Source organism: Melanostigma gelatinosum, assembly GCF_949748355.1.
Source record: "Melanostigma gelatinosum genome assembly, chromosome: 19".
Lineage (NCBI taxonomy): Eukaryota > Metazoa > Chordata > Actinopteri > Perciformes > Zoarcidae > Melanostigma > Melanostigma gelatinosum.
In genome coordinates, this window is record NC_136652.1 from 10,830,920 (window position 1) to 10,851,521 (window position 20,602).

A 20,602-nucleotide genomic window follows, 5' to 3' on the forward strand; every position below is an offset into this window, starting at 1 on the left:
TTGGCATTATATTTATCCTCATTATTGATATATCTAACAATTCAAAATAGTTGTAAGCTAACCACAAACCTTTTATGCTGTACATTTTTTTCTCATGTCACATTGCAAAACCATTGCAAAGGCCTTCTGTTACTTCTACCCACAGCCACGACACAAGACATTTCTCCACCAAAGGCAAACAGAATAGTGACTTCTCTCTCCCCTCATAAAACGCTGAAACAAAAAAAGAACAGCACAGATTCAGAAACATTTTTTCCTCCCAGTTATACCGTCACAAGCAATTCCCCCCCAAAAAAGATGCAAATGTGGACAACATATGTCGATTCTGGCTGTGATCATGAATAATTGGTGCAGAGACGAGCAGCGGTGTAAACTAGTATAACTGTCCTTCAGAGGCAATGTAGACGGATTCACACTGACTCAGGCCCTTAACTCTGCAGATGGGCACTGAGGTCACAAGTAAAACAAATAACTTGTGAAATTAAACTAATAAACATAAGAGGACTTACAGATGTTAAGTATGACAAAATGTGACATGCAAGCATCTACATTGCCTTAAAAAGTTCTGATTTAACGTGACCGAAGCAAAACATTCACCTGTTCAAAGGAATAATTTAAACATTTTGGTAAATATGCTTATTTGCTTTCTTAGATAGATGACAAGATTGAACCTGTACGAAGCTACAGCCACCAGGACAAGTTAGCTCAGCTGAAAGACTGGAAACGGCTAGCCTGGTAACACAATAGGCCTACCAGCGTCCCCAAAGCTCCCTAATTAACAGATACAATATATCTTGCGTGTTCATTTCTTACAAAAATCTGTGTTGATTGATGACAATTTGTGGTTTTTATGCTGATCGATTTGGGTATGTGGCGGACTAGCTGTTTACCGTTCTCAGCCTTTATGGCTAAGCTACGCTAACCGTCTCATGGCGGGGGAAACAGCTCGTCACTGTGCCTAGTTAGCCAAGAAATAAACCAATACAACTCCCATCAAACCACACTGTGTCTTTTTTCCACTTTTTACGTGTAGATTGAAGAAACATATATAACTTGGTAATTATTGAGGTGTTTTTAGGTGGATTTTGATACCTCTGGGCAGCCACAGGCAGACTGTTTTACCACAATACGTTAGCTTAGCTGTAAAGATATGGATGAAACAAACAAGACAAATCAAGTTAAATAGTGAGCTTTAGAGCTGATTTTAGGGCGATTTGGTTGCTTTTGGACAGAAGCCAAAAGCCGTCTCCCTGTTTCCAGGCTTTATACCAAACTAAGCTAGCTTTAGATTCATATTTAACGGAAACATATGACAGTGGTATCAAGTGACTTATCTAACTCTGGCCTAGACAGCGAATATGCATATTTCCCAAAATGTCAAACAGTTAAGCAGCGACAACCACCTAAACGATATTGTAACAGCCCTCAGATTTAGGTTAATCAGGAGTCTAAAGCTAACCTAAATATCTAAATTAGGCTTATTGCTTGAGGAGCAGATACATAGCCCAGTGTTACTTGCATGACATCAATTTGTCTGTTTGGCTTGTGACAACAAGCAAAACTCTGATCCATGTCATCAAAAGTCACATGATTTATGAGAAGAGAGAGCAAGCAGTAGAAAGACATCTTTGCAGTGCAACTGTATCTAAAACGAGGAGAAAAGCGTTCGATGAAAATTGGATGGAGTCTGTAAAGACGTCCTCAAGATGCGTATAAAGGAAACTCAGGACTTTTATCTTGAGGATAGAATATGACATGCTGTTGTAGTGTGTATGTGTGTGTGTGTGTGTGTGTGTGTGTGTGTGTGTGTGTGTGTGTGTGTGTGTGTGTGTGCATTTGATAGTTTTGGTGTGTGCTGATTGTCAGAATAAATAAACAAAAATAAAGCAAATTTAGGAAAAGTACAAGGAGAGAAGTTGGTTGATTCAGCACCTTAACAAACTTCTCTGAGGTTTATCTTTCGGACAACTATTAAAGGATGTTAGTCTAAAATATGGTGCTGCAAGCTGTGTTGTACAAAGCATGAACAGTTGTCTTAACGAGGAAAAGTGACCCTTAACTCATCACATCCATGTGAATCCTTTGAGAGTATTACTGAAAGTTAGCTGACCCTTTCTTCACACTAGATACTTTAAATCGGCATAAAGTAACTAAGTGATCGTGGACGTATATAGGATTGAGTACTGGATGGCAATGGCAGCACACCTTTTTGCTCCTGTAGTGTAAAAGCACGATGGACGGCGTGCTTTCAGTGCTCTGTAAATGAAAGGTGATCTGCACCGGGGCCTGCAAGCTCTGCCGCCCCACAGAAGTACCACTGCATAGTACACAGGCATGACAAAGTGTTCCTGTGGAGATTACAACTACTCCTACTAGACCATGTTTGCTCGAACACTTAACCGTGAGGTAAATAGCTGTAGGTGATCGCCTGCCCGTCATTGTATGAAGACACTATTGCACTTTTTGGCTGGTCAAGTTTTGTCAGTCTCCAGATTCTGTAGATGTCGGTGCCAAAAAGGCAACAAAAAAAAATAAACATCCCAAGATTACAATATCACAGCTGGGAGGAAAAATAGATAAAGACCTTTTAAAGAAATGATTTGCTGAAATAAATGTGCACTCTGAGATGTCATCTCCGCTCCCAGAAATATTCTGGGATATTCTGATATTCTACAATTCTCTTTTGTTTTTAAATGGAGCTGTATCCGCTGTCATAACACATAAATCCAATTTAAAAAAATGTAACTGTATCATGGTGAATGGTAGCAGAACATCTGCATAATCTGAACCAAAAACATAAAAGTTAGCAAATCCTCCTTTGATATCCTCGAGACTGTATTGTGCTGTGGTTTATTACAGTAGGACGTTTGATTTGTCAAATATAAATGTAAATTTGTTTTCTGCAGCCGACCCAGCCCAGTTTCCAGCCCTTTGTAACGGTATCACGGACAAACCTGCACTCAAAGAGGTGTTGAAATCCTTTCACATGTATCTCAACCCCAAAACATTCACTCACAGAGTCATGTGATAATTAAACTGTAAGGCACCTGAGGATTTGTCATGTACATAATTGCCAAACTCCTAAGCCGCTCACATAGCATGGTGGGTCAGATATGAAACACAGACGCAAAAGAAAAAATATTTAGCATTTTGTCATCCTAAAGTATAAAACAACAGGAAAATGGTACTATGATTATAGAATAGCCCTGCTTGATACCACAAACACACATTATATTGTGTGTTTCACGTCACGTATATGGTAATAGTGTACACTCGCACTCGCTGCACCTGGTGTCCCTGTGACTTTTGAGGACATCTTTGCGTCTGATATCAGTCTTAGCGACAGGTGATTGGTGCAAAAAACTGCCAAAGTGACATCATTTTTCATTTAAGCCAGTGACGGAGAGCTTGTGAGCCTGGTTCCTGTCGATCCCTCTCCCACTTGGTTTCCGCCAGGCTTTAATATTGGCGCGAGACCAAGTTGACCAAGCAGAAAAGGTCCTTTTTGATGTGCTAAACCAACCTCATTACCAGCTACCAACACTCTATAGATTTGACTCATGCCTATGGTTGGAAAGTGAAAATGATTGAAACAGCCCTCAAGGAAAATTCTCACAACACAAGCACAAACTAGAAAGTACACAAAGGAGAGCCTGGATTGATGATGATGAGTACCAGATCATCGAGTAGTAAACATGATGGAATCACAGTATATGCAGTCTGTGGGAAGTAGACTTGATTTGCATGACTTTCAGTCAGGTGGAAGAGCAGTAGAACCGTTAAAAGTAGCCCATCGACTGTTGTCAGAGTTGAGAGAAGCTGTTGTTAGTTCCTCCGGGGTTACGACTTAGAAAGGAACCAGTAAACAAACGAGGACTTTCATATTTCCAACAGTGTTCTACCCAAACGATGAGTGAAGATGGTGATACTTATAAACGTACAGGGGAGATAGAAGATAGCAGTGGCAATGAAACAGAAGAAGAGAAACTGAATCGACTGTAAAGTGTAAACATGTCACATGAGAAACACCGTAACGTGTGACACTGCAGATTCAATTGTAATGGGAGAAGTGGGCCCTCTCTTGACAAATTCTGAAAGTGCAGAAGTGAAACACAAGACATTCAAGCACTGTCATTTGTCGAAGATGAATTGCCAATCTATTCTTCAGATCGAATGAAGAGGAAACGGTTTAATGAGCTGAGATGACTTCAAATCATTTCGCTTCCTGTCTAAGGAGGGTAATTAAATGGAATCAGCCACACTCAGTTGGATCCTTCTTCTCTGAAATACAATATGAATGGCGTCGCACTGCTGGAGGTAAAGCCCCTTCGTGGAAAAAGATACTGTATTTTTCAAGAGAATTTGTGAAATCATTGAAGTTAAGAGTAAGCCCTTGCCATTTTATCAGTCTCTGTAATTATATAATGCACATGATTTTTTGAGGCAAAGTATTCTTCCCTTCAATTACTAGTCCTTCAGTGTGGAATTGGGGCACCGTATATGTACAGTAAAGCGATACAAATGAAACTACTAAACTAGAATTTGGCTGGAAGAAGGTGAAGACATCCAGTCTTGTAAATATAACTATTGGTGCGTATAAATCTGAACTCCACAGAAAAGTGGTGCTAATTCGTACAGTCTACATATAGAACTCTGTGTAAAAGTGTTAGGAAATATTGTTCACATAAATAATTCTGTATCTGTATTTTAATCGTGTACTACAAGGACTGGTGAATGTAATACTTATAATCGATTCATTATTGGAACCTGATTGAATTGATCCTACTAGGAGTCAACTTTGTACATGCACTGAAACAAGACAATCTATTGTGAGAGCTACGTGTTTCGTTTCAGTAATGGCGCACACGTCTGTACATCCTTTGGGAAACCTGAAATCAGTGTGAAAGGACGTGCTGCCTTCAGTGACCTGGCATGTTGTAACTATGTGGGTTTTTTTTGTGCCCTTTAATATTTCATCTGAAAATCAACCGAATGAATCAGAAAGACTGAATTGAGTTTAAATCAAACTAAAAAGTAAGAGTTTGTCCAATTTAAATGGAATTTGGGAAATAGATTTTCAGCAGCTGCTCATCTCCTGGGAAGTTGTTGTTTTTTTTTGCATCGTTCGGGGCTCGACATTCATGAGTGTTTTGGTTAAGGCCATCTGGTAAGGTAAGGGTTTCAGATCTCGCGCTGATGAAGACATGTCACAAAGTAAAAGCTATTGGTCAATACAAGCCTCAACGCAAGCAAAAACAACCCCCAAAACATCATAATCCCAACAGGTACGACTCACTGCCTCACACATGTACGTACACACTGCCCCTCCCCCGACTGAGTGCTATTCTGACTACAACAAAATGGGAAACATTAAACACTGTATGCAGCATAATTCTATTGGCCCTGTGTCCACGTTTGTTTTAATAAACTATTAGATTGGCAAATGAGGATGAATGTACGCATGTACCGCAAAATGTTGGGGAAACATTGTTGCTGTGGTATGACACATGGACAGGTACAGTGCAGTCTGTTCAGCTAGCAGTATGCCCTTGGCTCAGGGTGGGCATCTTCGATTTTACTTGAAGGTTGGTGGAATGTCAAAGCCTGTAATCTCTCCCGTCTGATCAGCGAATGTCACGGACCTCTTTGCATGTTATAGAAAGGAAGTGAAACCGTGAAAAGCTTCTCATTTGAATCACTGAGGGCAAGAGCATTGCAAAGATGATCTTTTCTAAAGTCACAATCTACCACAAGTCATCGGAGAGACAACGGGCACCATGTTAATAAATCTCTGTTTAAAAAGTCCTTGAGTGTGTGTGTGTGTGAGTGTGTGTGTGTGTGTGTGCACATAGGACTGGGTAAAGGACAACAGTTTCAGAGTAAAAAGCAGCACCATTTACTATAGTAACTGAATATTGTTAAAGTGTCATTTGCACCTGTCTTTCCTAGACTACATGAGCAGATCAAAGAACTGAAGTGTTTTCATTATGCACCACTTGTGTGTTATGAGATATGGTTTCTGTTAGCAAGACAAACGCACCGTCAAATGAACCCACAACTGTTTCAACTTTAAACACCAAACGCATACCGTAGATCGTGATGCTGGTCATATGATAGACACTGTAGGAATTAAAAGTGTTAGAATCACAATATTGTAATTACGAGCGGCCCGAATGCCATCAGAAGGAAATGTAAACAAAACAACACGAGGTGCAGGTTTCTATGACCGATAGAGTAACATGAAATTCTGTCCTTGCAATTCAACTGCAACAATATCACATGAGCTTCATAAACTACATTTCCCTTGGAAATACAAACATGAATATTATAAGGTGCAAAATGCATTGTTTGATACAGTCACCTCTTCCGGGCTGCGCAAAACTGTTTTCTTTTTTGTTAATAATTCATATTTGTTCTGCAATGGAAATGTATCCAGCAGCAAATAACGCACATAGCTTTAAAATGTATACTCCTAAGAAGGGGGGGGGGGATGGTGTTAAATGAATGAAAATCAATAAATGTGGTCGAGGATTTTTAGCCTTATTTTCTGATCTCATTCAGCAACACTGGTCAGCAGCTGCAGCATGCCTGGTTTAAAGATGGATGGATGATATAAGTTGTGCAGCACCTCAGACACGCTGTCAAACATTTTGAATCCCGTTCTACCGCAGACTGGCAGGAAAATTGATCGACCACGGCACCAGGTTTTTAGCCACCTCCATAGAAAAGGCTGTGTGTAGAGTTAGAACCTTCAGCAGTTAGGCAATATTCAACGTATAGCAAAGGCTTTTTTTTTTTTTTTTTTTGCCTTGCTAAGATACGTCACTGTGGGAAACATCAATCTCTGCTGCCGCTGTTCCTTCGCACAGGGAGCTCCAGCCCAAGACCATTGTTGCTGGTGAGAAAGTCTAGAAAACTGGCACTTTGTGTTTCCCTTTGAACGTGGCACGTATAGCATCACCCTTACTCACAGTGGAGATGAAGACTGGAGGTTCAACAGTAATGGTTGTGACCAAATCAATGACTGACTTGACATCATGTTGCTGAAATGAAATTTAAAAAAAAAAGTGGTGAAATGTTTATTAATGGCAGAAATGGCAGAAATGGCAGCTCATTCTCATTGTAGCTACACTAGGCAACTTCACTGTTCAACTGTTAGTGGCTCATGTTTAACAACCCAGCTGGCCTGTGATACATGTTTTACCAAAAGGGAAAGAGGAAGTAAGTCAAATGCTGGTGTGTCCCATTTTCTCAGTTTTGAGCTTCATCTGTGACTTTCTGTGGGAAAACGACCTGAATTATGGGACATGTTACTCAGGGAGAGATTGGGCGTTCTTCCCCATGGCCGTGCCACTTTGTCGTTTAAACTGTTAAACAAAAGGATGCATTTACAACTGCAATCTTGCCTAGTGTAGCTTCAGCAGGGACAGCCCAGAGAACGGCGACAAATCATGAAAAAGTGGTGGAGCGATGGCAGATGACGACAGCGGGCTGATTTTTGGGTGGAGGTGAACAAGAGGAGCTCAGGATGCATCCGTGGACCTCAAAGCCGTGTCTGGGCTTCAGGGATGTAGATCTCGATGCTGTCTGCCCTCTCTGTGACTGAGTTCTGTCTGAAAGAAGCTGCTCGTTTGGCAGCCATGAGGCGTCTGCGGGCTTCCTGCCGCTGGCGGTCCTGAAGGTCCAGAGAGCGCTCTCGCATCATACCACCACGCCCCTTGGATGGCCGCTTTAGCAAAGGCGGTGGCCACTTTCGCTCCTTAGGACACAGAACGAGGTGGTTAAACAAAGCAAAGGCTTATTGTTATTGCAATGTATCTGACAGAACAGGACGACTCACAGGGGAGGAATCAAACCAAACAATGCATCTCAATCAATGGTGTACAGCAACAATTGTTAGGCGTGACGATGTGTGCCAGATATTATAGATTAGAAATACATTTAAATAAAGAGCACTATCTAGCCATCCTCTTCGATAACTGTTCTGCTATAAAGTAGAAGTGAAACTCACAGAAGCAATATTGTTTTCATTCTAGTGAGGTCATTTTTATATTGTTTGGTCATTGTATATTTTCTCATTGTAGAAAAACAAGAGAGACTATTTATTCAGCTCAATATTAACCAGCAGATTGACCGGGGAGAGCATGATACATGTTGAATCAGGGCAGGTCAATTAAAGGCTCGGAGTTGTGCACAGCCTTGGATAAATGTGGCTATGAGCCTTGAACATATGAACTCTTGGTATCTTGGGCACATGTGTGTCGTGGGCAGACCGAGGCCACTTTGCCTCAATAGTGACAATTCATCATTAGAATTCTCCCCCATTGCTGAAGGCCCCGTATATTTATTTACCAGGAAAGGCATTCATGTGAAAAGCTTCCGAGTGCAATGTGTTTTGTGCAAAGTGTTTTATGTGAAGCACTTTGAATTACCTTGTTGTTGAAATGTGCTATACAAATAAACTTGCCTTGCCTTGCCTTGCAAGGCAAACTGGCGTTGGTGTAAAACTGTACTTGCCTTGAAGGAGAGAAGCCCAATACCGAGCATCTGTGTCACTGTTTGCGGGCTCGGCTTCACGGAGCTTGCAATGTGCCTATTAACTGCTGGAGGTAAATAACTCTCTTACAACTACAACTGTAGCGTGGAGATAATTATCCGAGTGCCCTGAAGGATCTCTAAAGACCCTCATCTACAAGAACCACTCTTACAAATGTGCGTTTATTTCATGGAGAATATGTAGTGTGTATGTAGACTGATAAAGATTCAAAGTTTGTCAAAAGTGTCAAACGTTACTGGACTTTAATATATAACTGCCTTTTTGAACGCATTGCTTCAATTCAGTCTTCAGTCTTGCGGTCATGAGTCACTTTGATATTTGTTTTCTTGTTTTAATGTCGCTCACTATTTACTCATTTCAGCACGTGTCATTATTCCACACACACTGGTTCTTAAAGCAGTGTTGAAAACACTACGTGTGCATTTTGAACGTATCAAATTCTGTGTAAATAATGGTATATTAATATAGTATTATAATCAGTGTTCGGGGCAAATAGCACCAATAGTCACCGCTGTGGGTCATGTCCCAATTATTATTTTTTTCTTCACCCATTAGTTAGTCTGTTGACAGGAAATCTCCAAATCATACTGTCTGTATGAATTTCCATTAAGTACAATTGGTTTGAAGATGCTGGTGATGAACAGGCTTGAGGGCCATTGTTCACTATTTTACTTACAGATAAATACGGAGAATACAGATCCGACAGATAGAATTCGTCCCAAATTGTTCACAAATAGACTCAACTGAAGTTCTTTTTTTCTTTTTTCGAAAGGGAAACATTTTAGAAGATGCTATAGCCGTCTAGGCTGAACTGGTGTTGCCTCCTAATAGTTGTCCCTGCAGTGTTGAGACAAGAATGCTTAACCTCCTACTGGTCACAAGCCTATAAAAGGAAGGCAGATGTTGTTAGTGTAGTTTCCTCAAAAGCTGAGCGAGTTCGTCTGGAACCCATTAAGACTAATTGTAATGAGTGTATGGATCCACTTTTACCTTCTTATCTGGGCTCTCCAACAGCTGCCACTGGTTGCTCTTGATCTGCTGCAGCTCATCAAACTTGGCAGTGACGTCATCAATGGAAAGCTGCAAGAGGTCCCAGAATCCAGCCAGGTCCTGAGATGTGGGTCTGGGCATGGCACTGGGGTCCTGAAGAGACAGTGGAGTACACAATGTAGTGGGTTGTTTTGTACTCAAGACAATACTCAAGTACTGTCCTTCTTTGGTACGTGCAGGATTGCAGAACACGAACAAAACGAAACAAACTACAATAAAGAACCGTAGCCTTGTACTACCTGTTCTGTTCTCAACCAGCATTCTACCACATGCATCATACTTAAATTAAAAAGCAACAGAAAATACTAAATCTATGTTACTACAGCCTTCATTTTCAGGACATTTTGCTACTCACTGCCACCTCACCATTCCCACCACTGTGTGGCAGCACAGCACCAACATTAGTTCATGAACTCAACCTTACTCCCTTTACGGCCTTTCATTGCGTCTTCTTTTTTAACAGCTGAGTTGGTCAATTGGAGCAAAAACTATGATTAATAATTATTAAAGGTCATATTTATGGTCCCATGCAGTGAGGACAGAATGCATGGGGGAGGGAAATGCTGTTTGTGCACAAATTACTGTCATTACATGTTTTTGTTATTTCATTCGACTATCATTTTGCAAAATGATCTGTGTTATCTTTACAATTTAAATGACGGAAAATGCGGTGCTCAATGTTGCCGCATTCATGTGACGCAGCGCTGTCCCCTGCTGTCAACTGCAAAGCACAGGTCACGCTCATCTCATCATGCAGCCACACACAGACATGTGCTCATTACCACAGGCAGTAAACACAGAACTCGTGTGATCTTCGACCAAGACAAGGTCTGTCAAGTCAAACTTCAGAGCACGTTTGGAGCTTTTTACAGACACATCGTGCAGTCCCTCCACGGTCCAGAAGAGAAACAGAGTCATTCTCTCATTCAGACACGTCTGAAAGCTCAGGGCAATCTCAGGCTTGTCACAACCAATGTTGGACTTAATTCATCATCTTATTATCGATGGGGGAGAGAGAGTGCGGCCTGAAACCATCCAAGAGAGAGCAATGCACAGAGTTAAGGCACACACACACACACACGAAAAAACACACAAGGCAGTGTAGATTTCACCCACCTCCACAAGGTTCTGCATTTCATTCAAACAGTTAGCTACGCTTTAGTGAGGTGTGATTAAGTGCCTGCCTGTCTCTCTTTTCACCATACTTTCACCTCTACTGTATCTGCAGAAACATTCCCACTTATGACACGATCATAGTCTGATATATATGCTGACGCATTTAGTTTGCATTTGAAAGGGTCTGAGTTTCGAGTGAGGGCTAAACAGTGAGAAGGCGTGGCAGGCCATTATTCAAACTCTGAGATCCTGCTCAAACTGCTGCCTCCACTAATGGCTCGCCTCAACGCAGGTGCTGCAACCTATTGGAATTCCCCTTTCGTTTACCGCGGGGTCAACAGCGGCAGAGGGGCCGCTTCACTATTGATCTATGTGTCACAAGTGCAGCGCCAGGCCGAGCACCTTCGAGCTCTGACACAAGACAAGCCCATCAACAAGTTGAACCCTGATCTTTGGGGTTTTCCATGCAACATATTGACAGCATGTCGGTCAATACTCACCAGATTCTGCTGACATAGCCAGTAAAACTGCTGAAACTTTTGAGACATCAGTAGCTGAGCACTTCCCACTGCACTCCGGATTTTTCCTAGGACTGGTGGACACACACACACACAGAGGGAGAGAGAGAGAGAGAGAGAGAGAGAGAGAGAGAGAGAGAGAGAGAGAGAGAGAGAGAGAGAGAGAGAGAGAGAGAGAGAGAGATAGAGAGATAGAGCGAGAGAGAGACAGAGAGAGAGAGAGAGAGACAGAGGGAGACAGAGAAAGAGAGAGAGAGAGAGAGAGAGAGAGAGAGAGAGAGAGAGAGAGAGAGAGAGAGAGAGAGAGAGAGAGAGAGAGAGAGAGAGAGAGAGAGAGCGAGAGAGAGAGACAGAGAGAGAGAGAGAGAGAGAGAGAGAGCGAGAGAGAGAGAGAGAGAGAGAGAGATTCTGGTTTTATGCACGACAGCTTGGCGAAAGCTAACATGTTGAGCAATGTCTTCAAGACATTCACATCCAATCTGCTCACAAAACACCTATCACGATTCTGTGTTTTCAAAATCAACATGTTGGCTAAAACTATGAATGTTCACTTTGGCTACTGTTATACATACTGCACATTACAGAGATATATAGAAATGATAGAGCATATGTCATTACAGAGATATATAGAAATGATAGAGCATATGTCATTAGAGATATATAGAAATGATAGAGCATATGTCATTACAGAGATATATAGATATTATAGAGCATATATCATGAAAGCATTGACCTGAGACAACAAAAGCAGCTCCCGTTTTGACAAGTATGTAGTTTCCTTCAGGACACTCACTCTCCTCTGTCAGGTCATGCTCCTCTGCTTCTCTCTCCATCTCTTTGCACCATCCCTCCAGCCGCTTGGTTTCATTGTGAAGGAGCTGCATGAACCAGCTGCCGTCCCTGCGGAGTGGGGACACTCGGCCCGTTTCGGTGCCTTCCAGACTGGGCTCAACCAGCCAGGTTTCAGGCTGTGGGCTGGTGGGCCCACTGGAGGGCCGGTAGTCCTCCCTGTAACTGAACAGGCCTTGTGTGCGCACCGTACGGATGGCCCCATACTGCGTGGGCGTGCTGGGCTCAGAGTGGCGGCCGAAGCCGCCACCAAACTGCAGGCCCTTGTCCTCCATGGAGGGGAAGCCCTCCAACTCCATGTCTGCCTGCACTGCAGTGGTCACACTGTTGGAGCGCTTGAACCTCCCATGCCTAAAATGCACAAGTTACACAGACAACGCTTAACAAATGCAACTTTAAATGCACTGTACTTTGACTATGGACACTGTGTTTCTTCTGTCTGAGCAACATACCGTTTGTGATCCTCCACCTGGATCCCTATAGAGTGGAACTGAGGAAGGCCTTTACTTTCAGTCTCAGAGTCTGTCACAGTTTCCACCTGGTGAATACAGAAAACAGAACACCGCCAAGTCATCATCATGAACAACTGAAATGAACAGCCACGCCCAAGTAGATGCACATCAAATGTTGTTGATATGTTGACTAGATTTCTTATTTATTACAGAAGATTTGATTTTTTGCAACGGCCAAAATGCCGAACTTGAGACTTCAAAGCTGCAGTTCACAAACCAATGGATGGCGTCATGGTGACTACGTCAACTTCTTATGACGACGTGACGTAGTCTATGATATAGGCCTGTAATGATGCTGTTACAGGTGTCTTTTAAGTGCCTCACAAGAACACGAGAGGTTCACAGTCAGGAATGAATTGCCGCTCCTCACCAGTCCTTTGTTCAACCTAAAGCCAGTGCAAAAAGCCGGTGTTTGAGTCCCAAACAAGACCACTCTGTAATTATACACAATGATATATAGTCTGGAGGATGCAATTCAGTGCTTTCCAAGGTTCTGACAATCCAGCTACAGCTTAATTGATTGCCTAAACCTGGTGTGACTGATGCCAGCTGCTGTGTGGGTAGTTGCATCGATGTCAAGTTCAACCTTATCCTGAATTCTGGTACAAAGGAAACTTAAAATAGAATCATCAACTGGCCGGCTTCCAGCTGGTCAGTGTCCTCTCCAAACAGCAACATTTGCAAAAGGAGCGTCAATTATTTTCGACACCATGCTCAGCATTGTCCACAAGAGACGTCTGTGGGCGACATGCAGGTACAACATGGTCCACACAGACAGCCATCCAAAGTCAGAGCTGACGGCTGAGGACATTTGAGGATGCAGGAGCTATACCTAAGTTGGTGGGACAGTTAGCGCACAAGGCAGAATCCCTATCTTGTGGTGGAACTACTTGTTCAGGTTCTGGCTCTGATACGATCCGGCCAAAGCTACCAGCAATCTCAAGAAGAACAGGTTCAGCAGCCAGATCACAAACTAGAACAACAAGAGTAAGAGAGATCCCCGTGTGGCTCTTCATCACTGCTGCTTTTGAATAAGCCCTGTCCATGCAATACAGCCTGACACTTGTAAAGGTCAACAAGCCTCCAAAGCCTTGTAAAGTACTTCACACAGATTGGTACATTTGGGAATTTGTAATACCGCCCCCCATAAAAAGAAAATGACAGGATTAACTCATTTGCACGTGTAGTTATGCTGCTAGTTCAACATTGTGAAGTCTGGGGATGCGGAAACAAAATAAGTCTTCAATAAAGAACCCTAATCCTCTTGTCAGATCATAATCCAATGGTGCAATGCAATTGAAACAACTACCTACAGTACATAAAGATGTGCCTGTTGAGTTCCAATAACATTGGCTTTGGGTTGATTGAAGTTACTGAGAACTCCGAGAGATGGTTTTTACTGTGGCTGGATTTTACAGGGCACCTCTCATACATATTAATATATCCTCTCAGCCAGGACTAGATAGAAGGAGACAGATGAGATTGCTGTCATTAGCATGGAGGCTGGGCTGTGAGTGTGGTGAATGCAAAGAGAGCAGCAAATTGAGTGGCATTGTTACCTGTATCCCAATAGAGGAGCGTGGGGTTTTGAGGTACTCCTCGGCCTTGGACACCAGCACCGCTTTGTCACACGTCTGGACGGAGGTGTGGCTGCCCAGAGATGCATGCCTCTTGCCTGCTGCCGACTCCATGGCCATGGTGACAGCCTTGGTGCTGTCCAGGCTGTCCACGGAGCTGTAGATGGGACGACCAAGGCTATCCGTGGTCCACAGACCGCCCCGTGGATGCCTGCCCTCCTGGTAGGCATCTTGGGTGGACTCTGTACTGCTCTGGGCTGTCACAGAGATAAGAGGCTTGGTGGTGGTGGTGGTGGTGCGCGGGGGCACAGGAGGTGGAGTCTTCTTGTAACTGGGAGGATATGATACCGCTGGATAGCACAAGCAGGATGAGAGGGACGAGGACAAGGCAAGACAAGGGTAGAGGATAAAATAAAACATGAGAATGAAAAATGTGGCCAGAAGCTGACAAGGGCCAAGTGCTGCAGTTCACCTGGGTCACACAGTGTGTGTGATGGAAGAGCGTCATAGCATGATGGGAGATTAGGCATCGGGGCACTTAAGCACTTAAAGCAAGGGAAATGTAGGTTTAAGGTGAAAAGCAACAGCAGCTTTGCTATATGACTGTGTTTACTGGGGAGGAGCAATGAAGGATTATGGGGAAGATTTGCTCTTTTAAGTGCAAATGAGAATCTGACGGTAATCCATCCAGATGGACCTCACAGCAGAGTTGGAAAAGAACCAACTTCACTGGCTCGATGTCTTTTTAGTTCTAAGACCGAATTAACATGTAGTTGCTCAGCATCCACATTTTGAAAGTCCTGGTAAATGAAGATGTCTCTTTTAAGAGATTGCAATACATGTAAAGTAAGTTTGCTCCATTAATCTAAAGAAAATAGCATCCGTTCGTTCAAGTCGGAGCACAGTGGATGTTATCCACAATCTCCATTCGTGAGTTATTTTCAAATGTCAACCTTAAATCGGCATGAAGTATGCAAACATTCTTAACAAGTATAAACTGTGTCAAGAGTCAAGACTGTATTATAATGGCCCTATATAATATATATAATGAGCATTCAGCTACTCACCCCTAAGTCATTATCTTGTCCAGTCTCCTATTATTTTCTTCATTTATTACATATATACATTTCTATAGCAAAATATAATATTCTTCACACTAAACATTGCATTACTAAATACAATAAGATTGTTGTGCTTTACCTATTCAAACACATGCTGTATACTGGCGTCAACAGGTGCAGGCAGAGCCCCACACACACACGCGCATACACACACACACTCACACACGCACACAAATCACTTTGGATTACAGGTAATTAAGTGCAATAAGAAATAAGAAACCACAGGGAACTCTGTTAAGCTAAATCCAGTCACAGACTTGACTTCCTTCCAACCTGAAGGGGCTGCAGCTCTGCAAGACACAGTGGGTGGATACCAAAATGAAAAGAGCACAGTGACTCAGGCAGCACTCAACTGCACACGTTCTATTCTTACACATTCTACCAATTTGACTTGCTTTCAAAACTGAAAATGTTACAGATTGCTTGTTGGTACCAGATACAGAGTCAGTGACATGAAGCTATACCTCCTGTACCTCCACTATCTGTGTGTCCTGGGTACATTGCATTCATTGGACAATGCAACATATTAAAGTCAGGTCACTCAGGGGATTTTTGTCACGATTATCATGTGTATAGAAGAACCATCAGGATGTTAAAATAATAGTTTATTTCCATGTCCGTGGCTTTTCTAAAACTTTCTGACTTTTCAATTATTTTTTTACAAAATTTGCATCAGAGACATCTGATTAAAAACTGTAGTAGGAAATGAAATGATATGAACATTACAATCAACTCATACTCCTTTTAAAGACATGTAAAACACAATGTTTGACCTCATGGTGGTGCTACATGAAAGGCCAGAGGGTCTCCAGCATTAGACTACAGTGGAGTTGTGCTGTGAGAGCGGTAACAAACAAACGGTGAGGTAATGATAAGACTCTCAACTAGCCTCATCATCAGACTGGAAGTTGAGTCTGCAGTAGTTCCTCTGCAGTTCATTCGTAAATGTTATGCTTGCCGAAATGGATTGACATTTGCAAAAACATTTGTATATGTGCTGGGCATAAGTACTCAATAATGCTAATGTTGTTTAGTGAAGATACCTAATGTGCTGACTCCTCCTAGGCTGTCAAATGATAACATTTTGCTTATCACTGCTCGACTCAAACTGACCAAAAGAAAACTAAATCACAATGTCTTGCAATAATGTTGACTGGACACCAGATGTCCTCCTGTAGACTGTGCACAGTCACTGCCAGAAGAGCTGAATTGTAAACTGCCAAAGTGTCAAAGGTACATTTATTGAAGTTGATTTGAGCAGCGGTCTCTCTGTACATTTACTCAACGAGCATACTTAAGTTCATTTTCAACAAGAAAAGATGGAAAGGGCAACAAAGTACATTTGTATGGCTGCTGTACAGCGGTTTCCCTTTCAAATGCTACGGCTTTAATTTAAAGTTTGGCTGATATACCCTGTCCTTTGTGTAGTCAGTCAGAACTCGCTGTGTTTGAATCTGATTGTTTGGTTTAGCACTGCTGCACTCGGCAGTCCAGTAAACAGACCCACACACTGGACGTGCAGCCAGACTAAGTGCACCTGAATGTCATGCTGTAATATTGTGTTGCTGCTCTGCTTAAAAGCTTTTGCAGTGAAGACCCTGGTACCCAAAACAGGCATTTTGACGTATAATCTGCAGGGACATGCTTCTGCATCAAAACACAAATGAACCCACCTACCTACGGTTTATCCTCCTGTAATCTGCTCCCTGTACTCACGGAAAATGTATAAATATTAGGGGTGTAACGACACGCGTATTCGTATTGAACCGTTCGGTACGAGGCCCACGGTTCGGTACGCATGACGAACCGAATACGTTTGAATAAAAAAAAACGAAAAAAAAAAAAAAAACTTTATTTAACCAGGTAGTCCCATTGAGATTAAAAATCTCTTTTGCAAGATGTAAGTAACAATACTACATAACATTAAGGAGCAGTTTTTGTTTTTTATGCTTATGTGTTGCTGAGAAGACACCCCAGAAGATGGGTCACTCAGGTATAGTTCCATCATTGTTCAAAGTCAAAGAATAACTTTATGATGTTAGTTGTGATGAATAAATATATTTTAAAATCAAGTACGTTTCTCTGGCATTTATAGTTTTCTACTGTACCGAAACGTACCGAACCGTGGCTCCACTGTATCGCACCGAACCCAACCGTGAATTTTGTGAACCGTTACACCCCTAATAAATATACATATTTGGAACTGTATCAGCGTTGCATTCTGTCCTTTATTATTCTCCCCTGTAAAGCACAAATGTAATTGTTTTGATAATATGTATTAACAAATAATACATTCTTCTTCTTCTCATCATTGTTATCAACCAGACAGGATAAGTTTGTTAACAGATTAAACGTTCATTGCACACCATCAGCAATAAATATTACAATTACACAGAAAAGAAGGTTTTTCTGTCGCTTCTCTTTGTTGTCAAAACTAAGAGCCAATCAGCTGTTTGATCAGGTGACAGCCGGGGGTTTCATCATGCCCTGGTTCTTGCAGTCGGTCGGGAGCAACCGCCGTGCCTGCCTTTAAACACCGTTATCGTCGCCCACGCGTGCACGATGTTGGAGAAGTTGGGATCAACTCGGCACAGAACTTTAACCGGTTTCCGATGCGCGCGGGCTTGGCTCATCTCGAACGAGCCGTGTTTTAAACCGGAAGATATTACATTCGATTTACCCTCCTTCTTTACTTCATCGGAAGCAAACGTAGTGGGACCCCCGTCACTACACCCATGGATGTATGACGGCAACTGAAATGTAGTTTGCTGCTAGCATGGAGGAAGAGAGAGGCGATGGAGACGGGCGGGTACCTGGAGGTGGCTGAGCGCGGTCCACACTGCAGGAAGTAGGGAGACGAAACTGAATCCCTGCAAGGAGCAAGCAACACCAGTTAGAGAGGAAACACGCAGGTGCCAACGCACACCTACAGTGAATACTTCTATACCTACCATAACTAACTCCAAGAGGTCTAACGCTCATTGAAACATATTTACAGAAAGCTTTCTTTAGGCCTATCCAGTAGTAACAGTACGTCAGTAACAGGCAGGGAGAGAGAGAGAAACACAGATATGCTCAATTTACAGTGTTAGAAATGGGTCACATCAATGTGTTTTTCCTAAACGTTGAATGTACATTTGGCCTATAATGATGTCATATGAGTGAGTTACTTTTACAGTAACAAACTCTTGGTCACTGATTCACCACATGTAGAACAAAATGAGAAATGCTGATTTCTGGGCAACAGCCGTTATCATGCATTTGCTGTGTTTCTGTCTCACAATGCAGACAAAACTTGCAACTTGGGCAATGCTCATGGGCATCAATTCTAGGGAAACTTATTGGCAGGGGAATTTGTATGCATTTGTCTAGACTTTGTACTTCTTCCCTTTTGCTTTTGCTGTAGATACAATGTTGTCCATAAATGTCTTTCGGCATTATATAACCAACGATAGAATCACAATTAAATTAAAGAAGTGGCAAAAGATGATCCAAAATGGACCAAATTGGGAAAGAAAATGTAAATCAGCTTTATTGTCTTTAACAAAAATAAATGCGAAAGCCTTTTGAAGAATCGATGTATACCAAGGTTGTTAAGAATGCCCATCTGCATTGCCCTCATGTATCACTATCTGAAGATCAATCCTTACAAATCAGGCACTAGCTAACATGCATCATCTCAATCTGAAAACAGACAGCTACACATGATCTTATTACACATAGAAGACATAGCAGACATTATCGAAATATAAATATGAAACTCAACTCAAATTGGAAAATTTAGGATTGAACAAAAACAATTTAAATTGTTCCATTTAAAGGTTTTAACTCTTTGGATATTATATTAAGAAATGTTCAAAATGCAAGTATTAAACTTGGTTTATTATCAGTACAGTGTGTCTCCTGAGAGATGCACAGAACATTGCAATTTTTGGAGTATAAGGCCAAGAAAATGTCATGTACAGACAAAGACTTAGAATAGGAGACACACAGACAGTCGTTATAATTAACTACTTAATTAGCCACTCCACAACTGTGGGAAAATGACACAGACATGAACTAGAACAGGACAATTTCAGTCTCTGGCAAGTGGCCTTTTTTGTAGATCTAACGTAACTAAGGCTTAGATAGAAGGCAGACAAAGACAATCAGACAAAATGTGCTGAGAGACCCAGACATAGAACATGTTTTTAAACGTAAAAGCAAGACAGCCTATCCGTCTATTTTTTTCTTTTTAACTCTTGACTGCCACTGGTGATGCAAAAAAGTAATATATTGAAAAGTGTTGCATGCTGTACTACAGCATGTGGAGTTCCACTTTTCACATTCACATTTTTTAAATATTATACCAAATAGGTATGACCACACCACTTATATTTACAGTTGACTTACTTTGTATTTGGCTGCATGAACGTAAGCCATACTTTACATGAAAGGCAAGTACCTTGCTGCACTTTAAATACATGTAATTATGATCAGAGCTAATTCCTGGAAATGGAATTATAATCACTGGTCATGCTCACACGTTACCATGTGAACATGAGAAGTGCAGGTGACATTCAAGTTTGATGATGTAGGTGCTATGAAAACGATGGTACTTACATTGACTTTATGTAAAGTGTGACCTAATATCATAAAAGATTTGGTGCAGAAAATAAGAAACAGACCTTCCCTCTCGTGCTTTTTCAACATGGCCCCTCAAACCTTTTTCTCCTTTGTGGCCAAGACATAAATTTCAGAAAAAAGCGTTGCAAAAGTTCTGACTGCGTCTCCTCCCCGTCCGACTCCCTCCATTTGTGCCAGAGGCTGTTCTTGCCATAGTTGTGGACTCAGACTGGCAGAGAGGCTGGTGAGATGCGGTTCTTACTCGGCGCAGGATGGGTTGTGGCTTAATGGCGTGCAATGTCTGACGAGCTGCATACATGAGCATGGGGGCTGAAGATGTAACAAAGTGAATGTCTCTCAGGATTTAATGTAACACTATTTTGTTTCACTTCAGACTGTATTAGTGATGACTGAGTGACTCTCTAGCTTCACTCCATTTTAGCAAGCGTCTTTTTATCTTCCTTTTATCTATATTCTAGTACTTATATTGCAAAATCATTGTAGTCTACAGCCTAAGAATCATGGCCTACAGCTTTATCTGGTCACATTAGAGCAATGAGCAGTGGGTGCGTGCTGTGTAAGGACAAACAAGTTGAAAGCTCTGATTCTATTTTACATAATTGCATAAGTGTGGCACGTAGCCTACTCTAACTTTTGTTTTCTTCATGGAGCCAATGGAGCTTGTTTATCGTTAGGC

At 41.9% G+C, this 20,602-nt stretch overlaps 2 protein-coding genes across 2 annotated transcripts in view; one reads left to right on the top strand and one right to left on the bottom strand.

Annotated features, from left to right (window-relative positions):
• The window catches only part of ptprk (protein tyrosine phosphatase receptor type K), a 301,307-nt gene that overhangs the window by 100,875 nt on the left and 179,830 nt on the right, over positions 1-20,602 (top strand). The gene's annotated exons all lie outside the window — the stretch shown is intronic.
• LOC306793516 (disks large-associated protein 2) lies at positions 7,544-19,992 on the bottom strand (the record flags this gene model as incomplete). The annotated part of the gene is made up of 8 exons (XM_079291157.1): positions 7,544-7,756; positions 9,542-9,700; positions 11,224-11,315; positions 12,035-12,441; positions 12,543-12,628; positions 14,162-14,529; positions 18,114-18,170; positions 19,968-19,992. 8 exons carry the CDS (start codon positions 19,990-19,992, stop codon positions 7,544-7,546), a joined length of 1,407 nt encoding a protein of 468 aa, XP_079147283.1.